Raw genomic sequence first — 16,194 nt, 5'->3', positions numbered from 1 at the left:
CTAATGTTATGCTAATGAGCTCCTGCACCTCTTTTTCTATGAAATGACCCCTGGATAGCAGAAGCAGGTTTGATAGACTCCGGGTTTACCACCATAGTCAGGTAATCTGATGAAAATGCTTCCAACTTGCATGTAGCTGGAAATGGGTACCACTGAGGAAATTCAGTTTACATTACCATCTGCAGTCTTAAGAATATTTTCCTGGGAGTAAGCCTCATTAAATCAAATGGGATTTACTTCTGAGCAGACCTATTTAGGATTGCCCCCCCCCCAAAAAACCTAGTACTCCTGCTTCCTGTGTTTATGCAATGCATGAACATTCTTCATATTGCAAACAAAAGGGCAGCTTAAGTCTATTGTTTTTTTTAAATTCTGTTTAGCTTATACTCCAGAGCTACAAATCAGTTCCCCTCAGAAAAAACTTTAAATAAAAACAAGACCAGAAGAGTGCTTTAGAAGGGGGAAAACAAATGTTTACAAACCTCGAGGGCAAGGGCAGCCAGCCACTGAAACACAAATCCTTGTTAAGCATCAGTTATGACGTCCCTTCAACAAAGGCAAGGGAGAGTGTGCAAATAAGGCTCAGCAGTGGCCACAAGGTGGCTGTCGTGTACAAGAGATGAGGCATGCAAGCAGGAGTAGGCCATTAATTACTTCATTAAAGCAACAGCACTATCACCTTCCAAAAAAGCAATATACTCACTGTTGGAGGAAGTCTTGCAAGCCCTGCCGACGATGGTCAACGTGCTGGGGGTTATTTATGCTAAAAAATGGAGTTTTGGATGGCAGTTCTGGCAATTGTCTTTAAAAAACAAACAAACCAAAAACAGTTAATGCCCCAAACTGAATTACTGTTTACAATGAAGCCTCTGTTCACACAACCCTTTCTGGACACAGAGAGGTTGCTGCATGCAGTTCCTGGGCCTGGATTTCTGCAACTAGACACTTGCCTCTGTTATGTGCAGTTCCTAGAACTGGGCTGGCTTTGTGTGCCCAATACTAAGCAGACAATTGGCAATGGATCCAGTCTGCCTCCATGCTCTCAAAGACTGGCCGATTATGTCATTTCCAACTCTCTCCAACTCTCCTTTTCCCTTCTGTTTCAAGGGCAGATAAGTAAGCCATTTCACAGAGTGGTTAGCAGTGTTGTATGCACTACATAAATAAGATATGACAATATTAATAGTTCAAGAGGCTTAGGAAAGATACTACAGCAGGGGTCAGAATATGTCTCTGCCTTCTCCTTTCCCACACCCTGCAAACCTCTCACACTGATAGTTGCTGAGAAGCAAACGTTTTTCAGCCCCAGATAGATCAACTATAAACTCATTGCCAACACAGTAAATCCATGGATACCCTTTGCTGCTAGGACAGCTATAGCTGTACCGTTTAACTCTTGTTTACTTAATCTTCTGTGAACTGCCTTAAGCATGTTTTTCACTGAAAGGTGGCTTTAAAAAATCGGACTAAATTAATAAAGCCAGATATTTCACACCCTGTAATGCTAGATAAAGGCTAAATACTGGAACCCAACCCAAAAGAATTTTACTCACTCCAGGCATTTGTGATACAGAAAAGGAGAAATCAATGTATGAAGTAGGGATGGGCATGAACCAGGGAAATAATGAACCATGAACCTAACCACGAGCTAGGAGGCTTGTTTATGAACTAGATCAGTTTGTGGCTGTGCAAACCCCATTGAAAGGGGCCAAAGTCCCTTTAAACAGGGTTTGTAGAAAGCCTGAAAAACAACTGAGCGGTTGGGAGCTGCTTGTTCCCCACCGCTCAGCTATTTCAGGCTGTCTTGTGCAGTCCCCTTAAACTTTAAAAGGCTGGCAGAAGACAGCCCAAAGCAGCAGGGAGCAGAAAGGGGGAGGAGATCCCCCAGGAAGGGACTTCCCTCTGGTCTTTCAGCTGGCTGCTGCAGCTAATAGAAAGGGGAGGGAAGACTCCCCCAGAAGGGATTTTCCTCCCACTTTTCTGTTGGCCGCTGCAAGCTGTGGCCAGCAGAAAGGGGGGGGATATCTCTCAAGAAGGGTCTTCTCTCCCACCTTTCTGCTGGCTGCCACAATCCACAGCCAGCAGAAAGAAGGTGGAGATCTCCTGGGAAGGGACTTCCCTCCAATCTTTCTGCTGGCTGCTACCACTACAAGCTGCAGCCAGCAGAAAGGGGTGTGTGTGTGGAGATCTCCCGGGAAGGGACTTCCCTCCCACCTTGCTGTTGGCTGCCGCAAGCTGTGGCCAACAGAAAGGGAGGGGAGATCTCTCAAGAACGGCCCTGCTTTCTGCTCCCTGTGAAAAGCCACAGGAAACTAAAAGCAGGGTTTCAATGGAGCCATTTAAACTCTGCTTTTTGCTCCTCACAGAAAGGAGCTGCGGTGGCTCAAGTGGTTAAGATGCTGCACTGCAGGCTGTGGAAGGTCGGTAGTCCAGCAGTTCGAGACCCGAGTGTGCCGCATGATGGAGTGAGCTCCCGTCTCTAGTTCCAGCTCCTGCCAACCTAGCAGTTCGAAAGCAAGAAATTGCAAGTAGATAAATAGGGACCACTTCGGTGGGAAGGTAACAGCGTTCCGTGCGCCTTGGTGTTTAGTCATGCTGGCCACATGACCACAGAAATGTCTTCGGACAGCGCTGGCTCTTCAGCTTTGAAACGGAGATGAGCACCGCAACCCTAGAGTCGGATTCAACTGACCTTTGAGCAAGGGAACCTTTACCTTTACCTTTTTTCCTGCTCCTCTCAGCTTTTTGCAGGGAGCAGAAAGCAGGACCATTTAAACCCCTGCTTTCTGCTCCTGGCGGAAAGCTGCAGAGAACAGAAAGCAGTGGTGGTTTAAATGGCTCCAAACCATTTAAACTCTGCTTTCTGCTCCAACAAAAAGCCATGGGAAGGTGAAATCAGGGCTTAAATGAGACTGAGCCAGCAGTGGGGACCTCCCAGCCACTCAGCTGTTTCTCGTGAAGAGCAGAATGGAAGGGTAAACCTCTGCTTTCTGCTTTTCATGAACTGTCACGAGTGGGCCCATAGCCACAGTGGGGCATCTTGTGGACATGCCCCCGACCTACTATGAATGCCCCGACTTACCATCCAGTTTTCATTCAAGAATAACTTATTTTCTTATTTTTTGCACCATGCCAGCACCCTGTCCCTGCCTGCCCTGCCTGCTGGTGCCCTGCCCTGCATCCCATGACCTCACCAGTCCCGCCCTCCATTCCCACACCAGTCTGATCTGGCCAGGGTGAGAGCAGAGTGCTGTGCATTTGCCTTGGCTTCGCTGGTCACTATCTCTCTCGAGTGCTGCACTGGAGGCCACAGGGGAGGCTACTGGGAAGGCACGCCTGACTATCTCGCTTGCTCGCTACTGTGCTTTGACTGCCAGGCCTGAGGAAGCCAAAAAAACAATGGTACAGAGATGGATAAACAGTGCAGCACCTTTTCAACCCTCTAATCCCATGCCAGTCCAATCCATTCACACTTGGGGGGAGTGACGGGGCTGCTGCATGCACCAGACTGCTGCACCCAAGACCCCACCAAAGCTGTGACTGCCATGTGCGCTGCCTCCTCCTCCTCCTGGCCCACTGGCTGAGGTGGGCAAAGAAGGAGGAAGAACCCAGCCCTGCCGTGTTGATGGAGAAGAGCGCACACTCCGGCAAGTGAGTATTTTTTGTATTTTATTTTTATTTTTTATTTTGTCACACTCCCCAGTTCCCCCCGACTGGAAAACTCCTGGCTGCGGCCTTGGTCATGATCTACCAAGAATTGTGCCAAAATTCATGGTAGTTCATGAACTTCAGTTTGTGAAACCTAAAACTCATTAGCCAGTGCTCAGCAGAACCAGTGCCAAAACCCAACAGGATTAAGGTCAAACCTGAGAATCTCTGAAGTAGAAACTGGGGGGAGGGACATTTCTGCAAGGACAGCAGAACCCAGTGCCAACTTACTAGTGCCCAGCAGCAGAACCAGTGCCACTGTGGCAAGTACCAGCTCAACACGTCAAACACAGAATCACAATCCGAGCGAGGGGGTCGAGGGTTTCAAGGACATCAAAACCAGTGCAATACTGCCCAGCAGCACAACCCAGTGCCAACCTACTAGTGTCCACGAAAGCTTATACCTTGAATAAAACTCTGTTGGTGTTAAAGGTGCCACTGGACTCAAAGTTTGTCTGCTGCTTCAAATCAATACAGCTACCTGTCTTTCTGGGGGAAGGCTGGGATTTTTTTTAAAAAAGTCCTAAATACTTAGATCAATTTAAAAAAGAAACAACAAACGAAAAACTTATGAAAATGTTTACAAGTTACTCACATCAGCACAGCATTACTTTGGAGTCTTTGACGAAGCCACACAAATTCTCTAAAACGCCGCCGGACACAAGAGGTCTTTCTTGTAAAACACATGCTATTTGTCTGTAAAGAAAACAGACTGTGCTTTATTTGTAAGTTAATTTCTCTAGGAGATACACCACTTAACCAGTATTAAGTATTTGATTCATATGCTATGGAGTTCAACGAACAAAATTGGAAGCAGCCTCCGGCTCACATGATCCTCCCTGCACAGTATCAGTTAATTCCTGGCTCTCAGCAAACCATAATTGGTTGTAACATCCAAACCAAATGGTTTAGGCTTGCTCTGAAAACCAGAAGAAATTGTAGTTTACAATGCAGGACCTGCAAGCCGTATGTTGACAAACTGAATATCATGGCAAGACAGGCTCCCCAGGCACCCCAAGTGTGTGCTCTATGCGGCACCTAGCTCCAGAATACACCCCCCAGACAAAAGGGAGCAAGTCAGCCAAAACAAACATTTCCACAACACTTCTCTCTGTACTCCACCAGAGTTGTTGGTTGCTGCTCCCCGGCCACTGGTAATATAATTAAGCTCCCCACTCTCAGTCTTTCCCCCGAAAAAAAAATCTCCTTAGCTATGAGGCTGAGGAGGAATCATTCAAGCATGCTTGAGCCTTCTTGCAGGCTTTCTGTTGTTGCTGTTGTTGTTATAGTAGTAGTAGTAGTTTGTCACTGCCTCTGAACCAAACCAGTGAATGCATGTACTGGGCTCTCTAGAGGTCTCAAGCTGAATTTTTGTTTCCTGGATTAAAATAATACACCAAACAATCAGCTGGAGTCACAGAACTCAATGAGTAGAGGAAATTCAGAGGCAGAGAGATCAAGCCAGATGCCATTGTTATATAAGTGATACTGGAAGCTATGGGATTTAATGAGGTACCTACGGACAATTACTAGAGCGAGGATGGAAGAAGTCCATGGACAGATCCAGGGACCCCAAGGGACAGAGAAAAAACAGAGGGTGAACTTCCCCCTACGGGAACAATGAACATACGATCAGACAGGAAGAAAATCAGCTGAGGAATTAATCAAGGAAACTTAGAGTGTGAAAGACGTCAACGGCTTTGAGCATTGTGAAAAGCTGTATAAAATATGCTAAATCATATATCAAAAGAGGAAGAGAGAGTATTAAAGGCAGCAGAGAGATTGAAGAAATGGAAACAGAGGCAATCTGGCAATAAGAGGATTATAGTCTCAGTAGTGAGAGGAGTGTGGAATCCAGAAGTCCAAGTGCAAACAGAGGGTTTCTTTTCTTTTGCTAACATCCTGATCATGTCCCATTAGAGTCAATGCAGTTAACACAGATGCTTCCAACAGCTGTACAAGGAATCACATTTTGTGGGAGTGGGCATTGTAGTCAGCAGCCTGCTGTTTTCAAGAAAAACTCTCCTGCGGATGAAATAAATCTGGACAAGTATGCCCTAAATTATGTCTCACATGATTGCTTCTTGCAAAGTCTCACTATTTGATTAAGCAAAGGCAACATTTCTCTTTTACAACCAAAAAATTCAGATCCAAAAGAGGCTCCAATAAATATAATATCCATCCAATAATGAACAACCATAGGCAAAATATAAATAGTCAAGAATTCAGTCCTAGCTTCTCAAGAACTCTACTCAAGGTTCTTATTATAAATGCAAAATATTCTAGGCATAAGGTTAAAGAAATGTAAAGATGACACAAATATAGCCCAGAAAATAAGGGGTTTTTTTTTGGGGGGGGGACAATAAGAGCTCTGCTGGATCAGACCAGTGGTCCATCTAGTCCAGCATCCTATCTCACAGTGGCCAACAAGCATCCTATCTCACAGTGGCCAAAATCTATGTGTGGAAATGAACTCTGTTTATCTTTCTGTAACTGCACCCAATGGGAGGGTGGAACCTCTCACTTCTCATAATTCATCAAGTGTAACAACTACCGCCTTCGAATTCCATCCACAAGGATCCACACCTGAATGACTTACAACAGGCTTGCCTCTGCTACAACTTTTCCTTCACTTCTATTTTAGTTATAAAATTTCCTGTTAAATAATCATCCATTTCATATGCATCAGAAGACGAGAGGTCCATTTATGGTGGAATAAATCTTCTGAAGTCTTTAAGGTGCCACTTGATTTCTGTTTCTCACAGGAATTGTGTACAGTTGAGTATAAGCAAATGTAAAGCAAGGTAAAAAGTAAAGGTAAAGGTTCCCTTGCTCGAAAGCCAGTCGAATCCGACTCTAGGGTTGCGGTGCTCATCTCCGTTTCAAAGCCGAAAAGCCAGCGCTGTCCGAAGACATTTCCGTGGTCATGTGGCCGGCATGACTAAACACCAAGGCGCACGGAACGCTGTTACCTTCCCACCGAAGTGGTCCCTATTTATCTACTTGCAATTTCTTGCTTTCGAACTGCTAGGTTGGCAGGAGCTGGAACTAGAGACAGGAGCTCACCCTGTCTTGCGGCACCCGGGTCTTGAACTGCTGAACTACTGACCTTCCACAGCCTGCAGTTCAGCGTCTTAACCACTTGAGCCACCGCAGCTCCTTAAAGCAAGGTATACTGGAGTAAATAATTCTAACCACACATGCAGTGTTGGGTGTCTCATTTAGAAGTGATCTCGGGGCCTTGATGCATAGCTGAATGGAAATATTTATTTATTTAATTATTCATTCATTCATTCATTCATTCATTTATTTGTTCAATTTATACTCCACCCTCCCCACCAAAGCAGGCTCAGGGTGGCTTACATAAAAAATAAAAACATACAAATAACAATTATAACACTCATAAAACCTTCTAAAACAATTCACTATCATAAAGTGCTAGCAAGATCTATATTGATAATATCGCTTGAAGATGGCGGTAACAGTCATATTGATATAATCTGTAGTCTCCTTGATCTTTTCATATATATGCAGCAGGCACAAGATGTAGTTGGTGGAACCAGGGAACAGAGCTTTATATCTTCCAGTTGTTGTTGGAGATGGCTCCCTAATTGAAAGCCTTGTGGAACAGCTCCGTCTTGCAGGCCCTGCAGAACTGTAAAAGGTCCCACAGGGCCCTGATCTCTTCTGGGAGCTCATTCCACCAGTATAGAGCTGCCACCGAAAAGGCCCTGGCCCTGGTTATGGCTAGTCTGGCGTCTTTGGGATCCCGGTGGGCCAGTTGATTTTGGGACCCTGAGCGCAGTGCTTGCTGCGGAACATATGGGGAAAGGCGGTCCCTCAGGTATGGTGGTCCCTGACCATAAAGGGCTTTAAAGGTGAGAACCAGCACCTTGAAGCAAATTCAGTATGCTATCGGCAGCCAGCGCAATGCCTTCAGCACAGGTTGGATGTGCTCCTGCACAGGAAGGCCCATCAAGAGCCTGGCAGCAGCATTTTGCATTAGCTGCAGCTTCCGGATTTGCGACAAGGGCAGCCCCATGTAGAGGGTGTTACAGTAGTCAAGGTGATCACTGCATGGATCACTGTTGCCAAGTCACTGCAGTCAAGGAAGGGAACCAACTGCTAATCAGCTGAAGGTGGTAAAAGGCTGACTTGGCAGTGGCTGCTACCTGGGCCTCCATTGTTAAGGAGACATCCAAGAGCACTCCCAAACGCCTAACTTCTGACGCTGGCACCAACAGCACCCCACTGAAGGTCAGGAGTAGGATCCCTGCCCTCAGGCAGCTGAAGCACAGGACCTCCATCTTCATTAGATTCAATTTCAGTCAGCTCAGTCTAAGCCATCCAGCTACAGTCCAGATCTTCCGGTTTAGAGTCAGACTGGCCACCCAACAAGCTGGGTGTCATCTGCATACTGGTGACATCCCAGCCCATGCCTCCAGGCAATCTGGGCAAGGGGGTGCATATAGTGTGTGGCAGCAGCAAAAAGGGCTTAATTTTATGCAAGACAGTATTAGGAAGTGGTCTGAAAGTATTATAATGCCTTGAAATATACATTCATTCTATGGTGTGGTTGCATTTTAACACTATGCACAATTTTCATCACTCCCGCTCAAAAAGGGTATCAGAGCTGGAAATGGTGCAAATGGGTCAGCCTTTATTTCTATGAAAAATGGGGGGAAATGGGGCTTTTTAGTTTATGACTAAAGGGAGGGGACATACTAAAAGTTTGTATTTATGGACAATATGGGCAAAGTGGATTTTTGTTCTCCCACTCCCCAAACAATAGAAGGGAGGGACATAGAAAGAAACTAATAAGCAGGAAATTTAGGACAGAGAAGAGAAATAACTTTTTCTCACACAACACACAATTCATTTATTCCAGCCAGGTTTGTCAAGTCTGTAGCAACAAAACAAAAAGGAGCTTCATGGCACTGAAAGGGCAGCAACAGATTTATAATAGCTGAAACTTTTGTGACTTAAGAGCCCACTTCATCAAACCCATGAAGTGGATCCTCAGTTGGCAGATACGTACAATCATACATGGGCCTGAAAAGGGAAATGTATTGAAATGCCAACAGTGTGCTCAAAAGGGTAATGTACTGGAATGATGAGAATGACTGCTGGGGACAATGGGAGATGCCTGAAGGTTCATTGGAAATCATAGGTGCCACAAATGCCAGTTCACTTGTATGGGCTTCACTGAAATACATTAACCTATGGAAAATTCACAATGAATATATGGAATGGTTTTGGAGAAACCTGCTCTGGGCCTGGAATGACAGCCCCCAGATTGGAATGATGGTCCCTGGGACAACTTAAACTGCTCTGGGAATGGAATGTCAGCCCCCAAAATGGAATGGTAGTCCCTCAAAGTAGCATGAGTCCTCTGGGACTGGAATGACAGCCCACTGAATGGAATGACAGTCCCCAGGACAATATAAACTGCTCTGGGAATGGAATGAGGCCCACAAAGTAGAATGATGGTCCTTGGAACTGAAATCTGTACTCTACAGCTAGAATAAAAACCACTATATTTTTAAAACATTTTTTTAAAAAATATGCTGCCTTTCTGTTCAGTCAGGGTTCACAAGGCAGCAAGCATAAAATAATTAAAATGTTTAACAATTAAAAATAGAGTTGACCTGTTGCTATAACTATTTTAATGTATAAACATGGAAAAACCCAATTAAAATAGAGTTAAAGCTATAAAGTTCAATTAAAAACATATAAAGAACACTAGAAGGAGGACCAATGACTATTACTGGGGATATGCCAGATGAAACAAAAAAGTCTTCACCTGCTGGAGAAACACACCGATAGAGGGAGACAGATGAATCTCCCTGAGGAAGGACTTCCAAAGGGTTTGGTGCCACAACAGAGAAGGCCCTTTCTTGGGTTGTCACACATCCAGCCTCACATGGTGGAGACAACCAAAAGAGGGCCTCTACAATGACCGAAGTGAACGGGTAGGCTCACATGGGAGAAGGTGATCCTTCAAGTATCCTTGCCCCAGACCATACAGGGCTTTAAAGGTCAATACCAGCACCGTGAATTGAGCCTGGAAGCAAACTGGAAGCCAGTGTAGGTAGAACAAGACTGGAGTGATATGTTCCCTCCCTATTACTCCTCCAGTCCAATTCCCAATTCCAATAACCTTTATTGGCATAACTACCTCTCTAGTCAACACTCAGACTGCAGCATTCTGTACAACTGTAGCTTCCATACAGTCTTCAAGGGCAGCCCAATGTACTGCATACAGAAGTAATCTAATCTAGATGTTACCAGGGAACACCACAGCGGCAAAATCTTTTCTGCCCGGGAAGGGCCACAGCTGGATCACCAGCCAAAGCGGCTGAAAGACACTCTTGGCCACCATGCCCACCTGTTTATTGAACAGGAGGCCTGGGTCCAGAAGTACCCCCAAAATATGAACCTCCTCCTTTGGGGGAGTGCGACCCCATCCAGAACAGGGAATGACTCATTTCCTGGGCCAGACCTTCCCCCTACCAATAGCACCTATGTTTTGTCAGGATTAAGTTTCAGCTTGTTAGTCCTCATCCATTCCAAATATGTCTTCAGGCACCTATTTACAGTTTCCACAGCCTCCCTGAGATCTACTGGTAAGAACATTAAAAAAGCCCTGCTGGATGAGACCAGTGGTCCATCTAATCCAGCAATATGTCTCACACAGTGACCATATTACATACAGAAATACTTCAACAGTATTTATATTGGTTGCACTGTTGCAGTATTTCTGTATGTAATACGATTGCCATACTGCTACCCCTCTGTGTCTGTTAACTGTCACACAGTGACCAACCAGTTCTTCTGGAGGTCCAACAACAGGGCATTGAGGCCAAAGCCTTCCCCTGATGTTGCGTCCTGGCACTGGATTCAAAGGTTTACTGCCTCTGAATGTGGAGGCATTCTTCATTTGAAAAATTGATGTAACATTTGCTACTCTCTGGTCTTCTGCTACAGTGGCTGATTTTAGTGACAAGTTACACATACTGGTTAGTGTATCAACAATCTCTTATTTGAGTTCCCTAAGGGCTTCTAACATCAGGAATTAATACTGACTAGTTTTTCATTTCTTCAGGCTCCCTTCCTGAAAAAACTGGCTTTGAACTGGCTACATGTCCACAGTGAACATAGATGCAAAGAATTCTAAAGAAAGCAATGAAAGAATGCCTGGGAAAGATGTCTTGACCCTGTATGTTGATGGAGGAGATGGAAAGCAACCTACTGGAAAGCCACTTACTTCAAATTCAGCCTTTGCAAAACAGGGAGTATTTCTCTATTCCAGAAGATTTACATGTGTATCTACTGCATCTCCCAGCTTACTCCTGTGTGCCAGTTCTGTTCCTCAGGCTGGTACCCTGACCTAGGATGGTCCATCAGGCAACAGTTTGGTCATGGACATATTCTATTTGTGGCTGCAGGGGGCACCTCCACACTTGCTGCATTCAGGAAGGTGTGCAAGATTGTTCCATTCTTGAGGGCACCTGGTGGAGGCTAAACTCTGTGTATGGGCTTTAAATTCTGTGTTTTAATTCTGTATTGCGTTTAACTTGTTGAACACTTGTGATGTGTGCATCCTGCCGTTTCCGCTATTTTATTAGTCCCTTGAAGTTGTGGTGATAAGGCATGGTATAAATATGTTTAAAACTTTATTCTGTGATGTAGTTCAGACAGTGTGAATACCCTTCGGCAGCTACTGGCCACTCTATGGGAAAGGTTGCCATTCCAAGGTGGAAAAGAGGGAGCTGACTGGCCAAATCCATATCTGGTTAGCTTCAGCTGAAGCACAAGGTGTTCCCAGACTACCTGTTTCGCCCTAAAGTTGATTTCTAAAAAGAGGAATCAGGACTATGTCTGCAGGGAGGTAATCAACTCAGACTTGATCTCAGGCCCACAGAAGCTAGTCAACAGTGAAGAAAAGCTGCTTTGCACATGCTCAGGAGGATGCTTTTATGAAGAGACTAGGGCTGTAGTTTGTGGTACTGTTTAATGTACATATTACCTTGCTCTTGCTGTATTGCTTTCTAATTTCTGTAATCCATTTTTTTGTATTTCTTGTATGTCGTGTCCAACATTTTAATCTAATCTTATCGCACTGTTTATGGTATGTCTTATACTATGTCTACTGCATCATCATCATCATCATTATTTCATTTATAGTCCACCTTTCTCACTAGGATCAATGTAGATTACAAGTATAATAAAAATCTTTCAGTCAGTCAGTAAACAGATCATAATATATGATAACATTTTAATCTAACAACAAAGCTGCCTAGTAAGACAGAATAATATAGTTGGGATGGGATTGTAAAATGGAAAAGAAAGCAAGAACACTCCATGCTAACCTATCAGTATAGGACAATCAGCCTAGACAATCAATGTAGGAAAAACATTTCCACCAATCCTGAGCTGATCTATTATACCACAGCTTTTCTCTCTCTACAAGAACAGCCCAGGGATGGGCCATAGCTCAGTGCTGGAGCATCTGCTTGGCCTGCAGAAAGTCCCATGGTCAATCCCCAGCATCCCTAGTTAAAAGCCTCAGGCAGTAATCCACCTTGAGTCTCAGTTAGAAAGCCATAGTACAAATAAATAAAAAAATAAATGTGCAGGGGCATATCTCGCCTGCCAGGCAAGATACAGCTCAAATTCATTCTGTAGAAATCCTATTCTTGTGAATGCTCAGCATATTCTCTTCTGATCCACCGCTATGCACCAGATGAGGGGCAAAATATAAAGCTTACCAGACAACTACAACTCTAGATTCTATGTGCCATTCCTCTCAGGAAATGACTGGATAAAACTCCTATAACAATGTCAAATAATATGAAAGCATGCAATAAATGTCATAGTTATGCCGTATCAAGTACTTTCACAGTAGAGTTTATACTTACATGAATGAAGATCTCATAGTCTATATATGAATGCCAACTGTCTTCCTTTTGAATCCTGGGGTCTCGTACCAAGACTGTTACAAATTCCTGCGAGCGCATAATAAAGGGATTAAAGTGAAGATAAGGATCCTTCTTGAAAAGACAGCTTGTCAAGGACACAAGCACAACTGTTACTGTTAGTCAAAACTGCAAGCTTTAAGAGTAACTTAAAACAAAAAACACAACCAAAAACACAATGAGTCATTGTAACTACAGAACATATCCGGGAAACTTCTTGTCAACTAGCCAAAGGGGAATTTTGAAATTAGATAATTCTGTACACTTCCTAGTAGCCAGGGCATGCTCAGAAGAGAAGGTCTCAGTCATTTGCAACCAGCACCAGTTAAATAAGATAAAAATGAATGAAGCTACTGATAGCTATGTATCAGTAGACGTGAAGCCCTGCTCTGTATTAACAAAACATTATTTTCACTTTTAAGCAAAACCAAGCTGTAAAACCTTCCCCTGAATTCTGGCTGTGTTGGTTGATAGAAAAAAATATCCAAAAGTGGCAGTAAAAAAACAATTATATGAAGATCAAACCAAAACAACAAAGTAGTTACTATCAAGGGTGGATAGTAACCAAAGCCCAAAAGATGTGGGAGAAGAGAGAAAATGATATGGTTGGACATAAAACGAGCCCAGAGAATGTGGGGCAACTGTATGGCTCCAGCATTACAGTAGAAGAAATATCATCATCATCATCATCCATTATTATAATTATAGCAATATTAATTTTCAGAAGCTCTACAGTACTTGGTTTACTTGTTCTCATTGCATCGCTGAGAAGCAGAATATTGCTATCACCATTCTCACAGAGGGAGAATTGATGTAGAGACCAAGTGACTTCTCCATGACCATGACATGTCCATAGCAGATATGAGTTGTGGACAGTGTTCCCTCTAAGATGAGTTAGTGTGAGCCAGCTCACAGGTTTTTAGCCTTGAGCTCAAGAATGTTTGTCTTAGCTCAGGAAGGATGGCTCCAAAGCAAACTAATTTATGCAGGAGCCAAATCACTCACTCACAACTTTAATGCCAGTAGCTCACAAAGCAGAATTTTTGCTCAGAGGACTCCTCAGCTTAGAAGGAGTGTTAGTTGTGGAACAGTGGCTGAGCACATGCCTCATTGATTCCCCACTCCTCCACATGCAGCTGCTGGTGTGACTTTGGGTTCTTGCAGAGCTGTTCTCTCAAGGGCAGTTCTCGGGAGAGCTCTCTCAGACCCACCTACCTCACAGGGTGTCTGTTGTGGGGAGGGGAAGGGGAAGGGATTGTAAGGTGCTTTGAGACTCCTTCGGGTAGTGAAGAGCGGAATATAAATCCAATCTCTTCTTCTTCTCATGTACCCAGGTCCCAGGTTCAATCCTGGCTACTTCCAGTTAAAGGGTTTCAGATAGGAGATGATGGAAAAAACCCTTCTCTGTCTGAGGCCCTGAAGAACAGCTGTCAGTCAAAATAACAACAATGTGGGATAGAGAAACAGTCTGCATCGGGGTTGGTCATTTCATATGTGGGTTTAGCACACAGTTCTCCCAAATCCAAGCCTGACTCTAGCTATTGGACTATCCTCGCTACCACAACATGTTCCCATATCCTGCTGCTGTTGAAAGGCACCATCATCCAATAAAGCACTGACACAGAAAAATCGTTTTAATGAAATACCGTTCCCATATTGGTCTCCTGGTAATACTGAGTTTATGGTGTGTGTGCTATCACCATTCTCTATCACCAGTATGATCAGGAGACAGGGAGGCAGAGTGAACAACATGTTTTGCCTCCACCCAAAGCAATGACAATCTGTCACTGTCAACACAGCTATCATGAATGAACAGACCAGAGCTAGGAAAAGAAGGTGCCACTTCTCCTGAGACAACCATTCTGTCTCAACTTCAAGCATAACTTACACCCTTCCTAGGAGTGAATACATGACATATACGCCATACTATAGACCAAAAAAAGTTGATGGGTGTTTCAACAGTGCTGTAGCAAGATTCCTATACACTCCTGTTTGTCTGGGCTACAAAATATAGGAAATCACAGCAGAAAACACATAATCTTAATGTGACAAAAGTCCCATGGGACTTTTTACTTCCCCTTGTAATCTAAAGAAATGTTGTCATGCATTTTCCTTCTTTGAAAATGGACTGTTTGGATTTTCCTGAAGGTTGGCCATTTCCTCATTTCTTTATTTTCTCTAGTTTACTGCTCCTTCGTCCTTAGACTACATTCATGCCCCTATATTCAGTATTCATATGCACCTCTTCTATGCCAAATGCAACTTACTTGCAGTCCTGTTTGTTTATACCATTAACTCACCAGGCAGCATCCAAAATTCAGTACCTCCTTTCTCACAAAAGAAAGATATCAGTTCTTCCAGTCCCTTATTTTGCATCAGAAATAACCACAACTGGAGACTGGACTGGTAATAAAGAGCTAAGAAACTCTCTCTTTGGAGTAGCAGCAAAAAAATAAAAAAAATGCAGCAGCCATTTTGGAGATTAGGCGATTTATTGTGGGATCAGCTTTAATAAGCAACAGCCTTGTTCACCAGATAAAGAGAGGTATTGTTTATAAAATCCCAGGCCTCAATAAGGCTGCAAATGCTGAGATTACACACAAAAACTGAATATAGTACAGGGAAAATCAAATGCAAGTTTCTAGATCATGTGAGTGTGAACATAATCTTCAAGTGTGTGATTGTATCTGGTGAAATCTCAGAAACTTTAAGGGGAAACTCCCTTGGCAGAATATTCAATGGAAATGGTGTTCACATAGCTCTTTGGCCCTCAAAGCAGCAGAAACAGAAAGAATCATGCCAAACAAATAGAAGCTTATTCTGAATTACTGACATAGGTTATAAAATTTGAGTTAACTAGTCCAGAGTTGATTTTCTTAATGGTCAAGATCTTCACAGGACTAATAAAAGTCAAGGTGTTGGAAATGGTTATTCCTCAAATATTATTATTTTGGGTAGAAAGGGGTATGCGTGTGTGAGTAAATGTACAGAACAGAACTATGAGTCCTTCTTGCCAGTCACTTAAAGGACATTCTTTTCTGCTGCTTCACAAACATGGCACCTTTGAAGTTACAGATTCACATACTTTGGCTTCCCAACATTGCAACAACCATTTTAGCAATATTGGTAAAGCTGTGAAAACATGGAAGGAGTCTGTTGCCAACTAGGCCACAAAAACTGAGCACATCCGCAGCTTTTTTGTGACTCCCAAGAAGCTATGCTTTGCAACAAGAACTCAAGAAAATGCAAGACATGTTCATTGATTTGTTTCTGTGATGCTCTCTCTTGTCAACACAACAGCCTTGGCAACACATGGTGATGACATTTATTACTATATTGCATTGCTTAAATAAATAAAAAAATCCGAACAAATTGCACAAGGAAAAAGACTGTCCTTGCAGTGATTAAACATTAAACAAGCCCAAACAGTAAAGGAAACTACAGATAAAGAACTCACATTCTACAGATTCGTGAGCTACAGATAGGTTCTGAGCAGTTAAAAAAAATG

At 43.5% G+C, this 16,194-nt stretch overlaps 1 protein-coding gene across 1 annotated transcript in view; it reads right to left on the bottom strand.

Moving 5' to 3' along the window:
- SNX10 (sorting nexin 10) overlaps positions 1 to 16,194 on the bottom strand; it is a 68,869-nt gene that overhangs the window by 15,304 nt on the left and 37,371 nt on the right. The window contains exons 4-6 of the mRNA XM_015418571.1: positions 12,630 to 12,716; positions 4,304 to 4,404; positions 704 to 802 (exon numbers count right to left, since the gene is read on the bottom strand). Coding sequence (XP_015274057.1) covers positions 704 to 802; positions 4,304 to 4,404; positions 12,630 to 12,716 — 287 coding nt within the window. The remainder of the gene's footprint in view (positions 1 to 703; positions 803 to 4,303; positions 4,405 to 12,629; positions 12,717 to 16,194) is intronic.

Source organism: Gekko japonicus, unplaced genomic scaffold (genome assembly GCF_001447785.1).
Source record: "Gekko japonicus isolate JY-2015 unplaced genomic scaffold, Gekko_japonicus_V1.1 scaffold341, whole genome shotgun sequence".
NCBI lineage: Eukaryota > Metazoa > Chordata > Lepidosauria > Squamata > Gekkonidae > Gekko > Gekko japonicus.
Note: the sequence above shows the minus strand (reverse complement) of the source record. Positions and strands in the feature narration are given on the sequence as shown.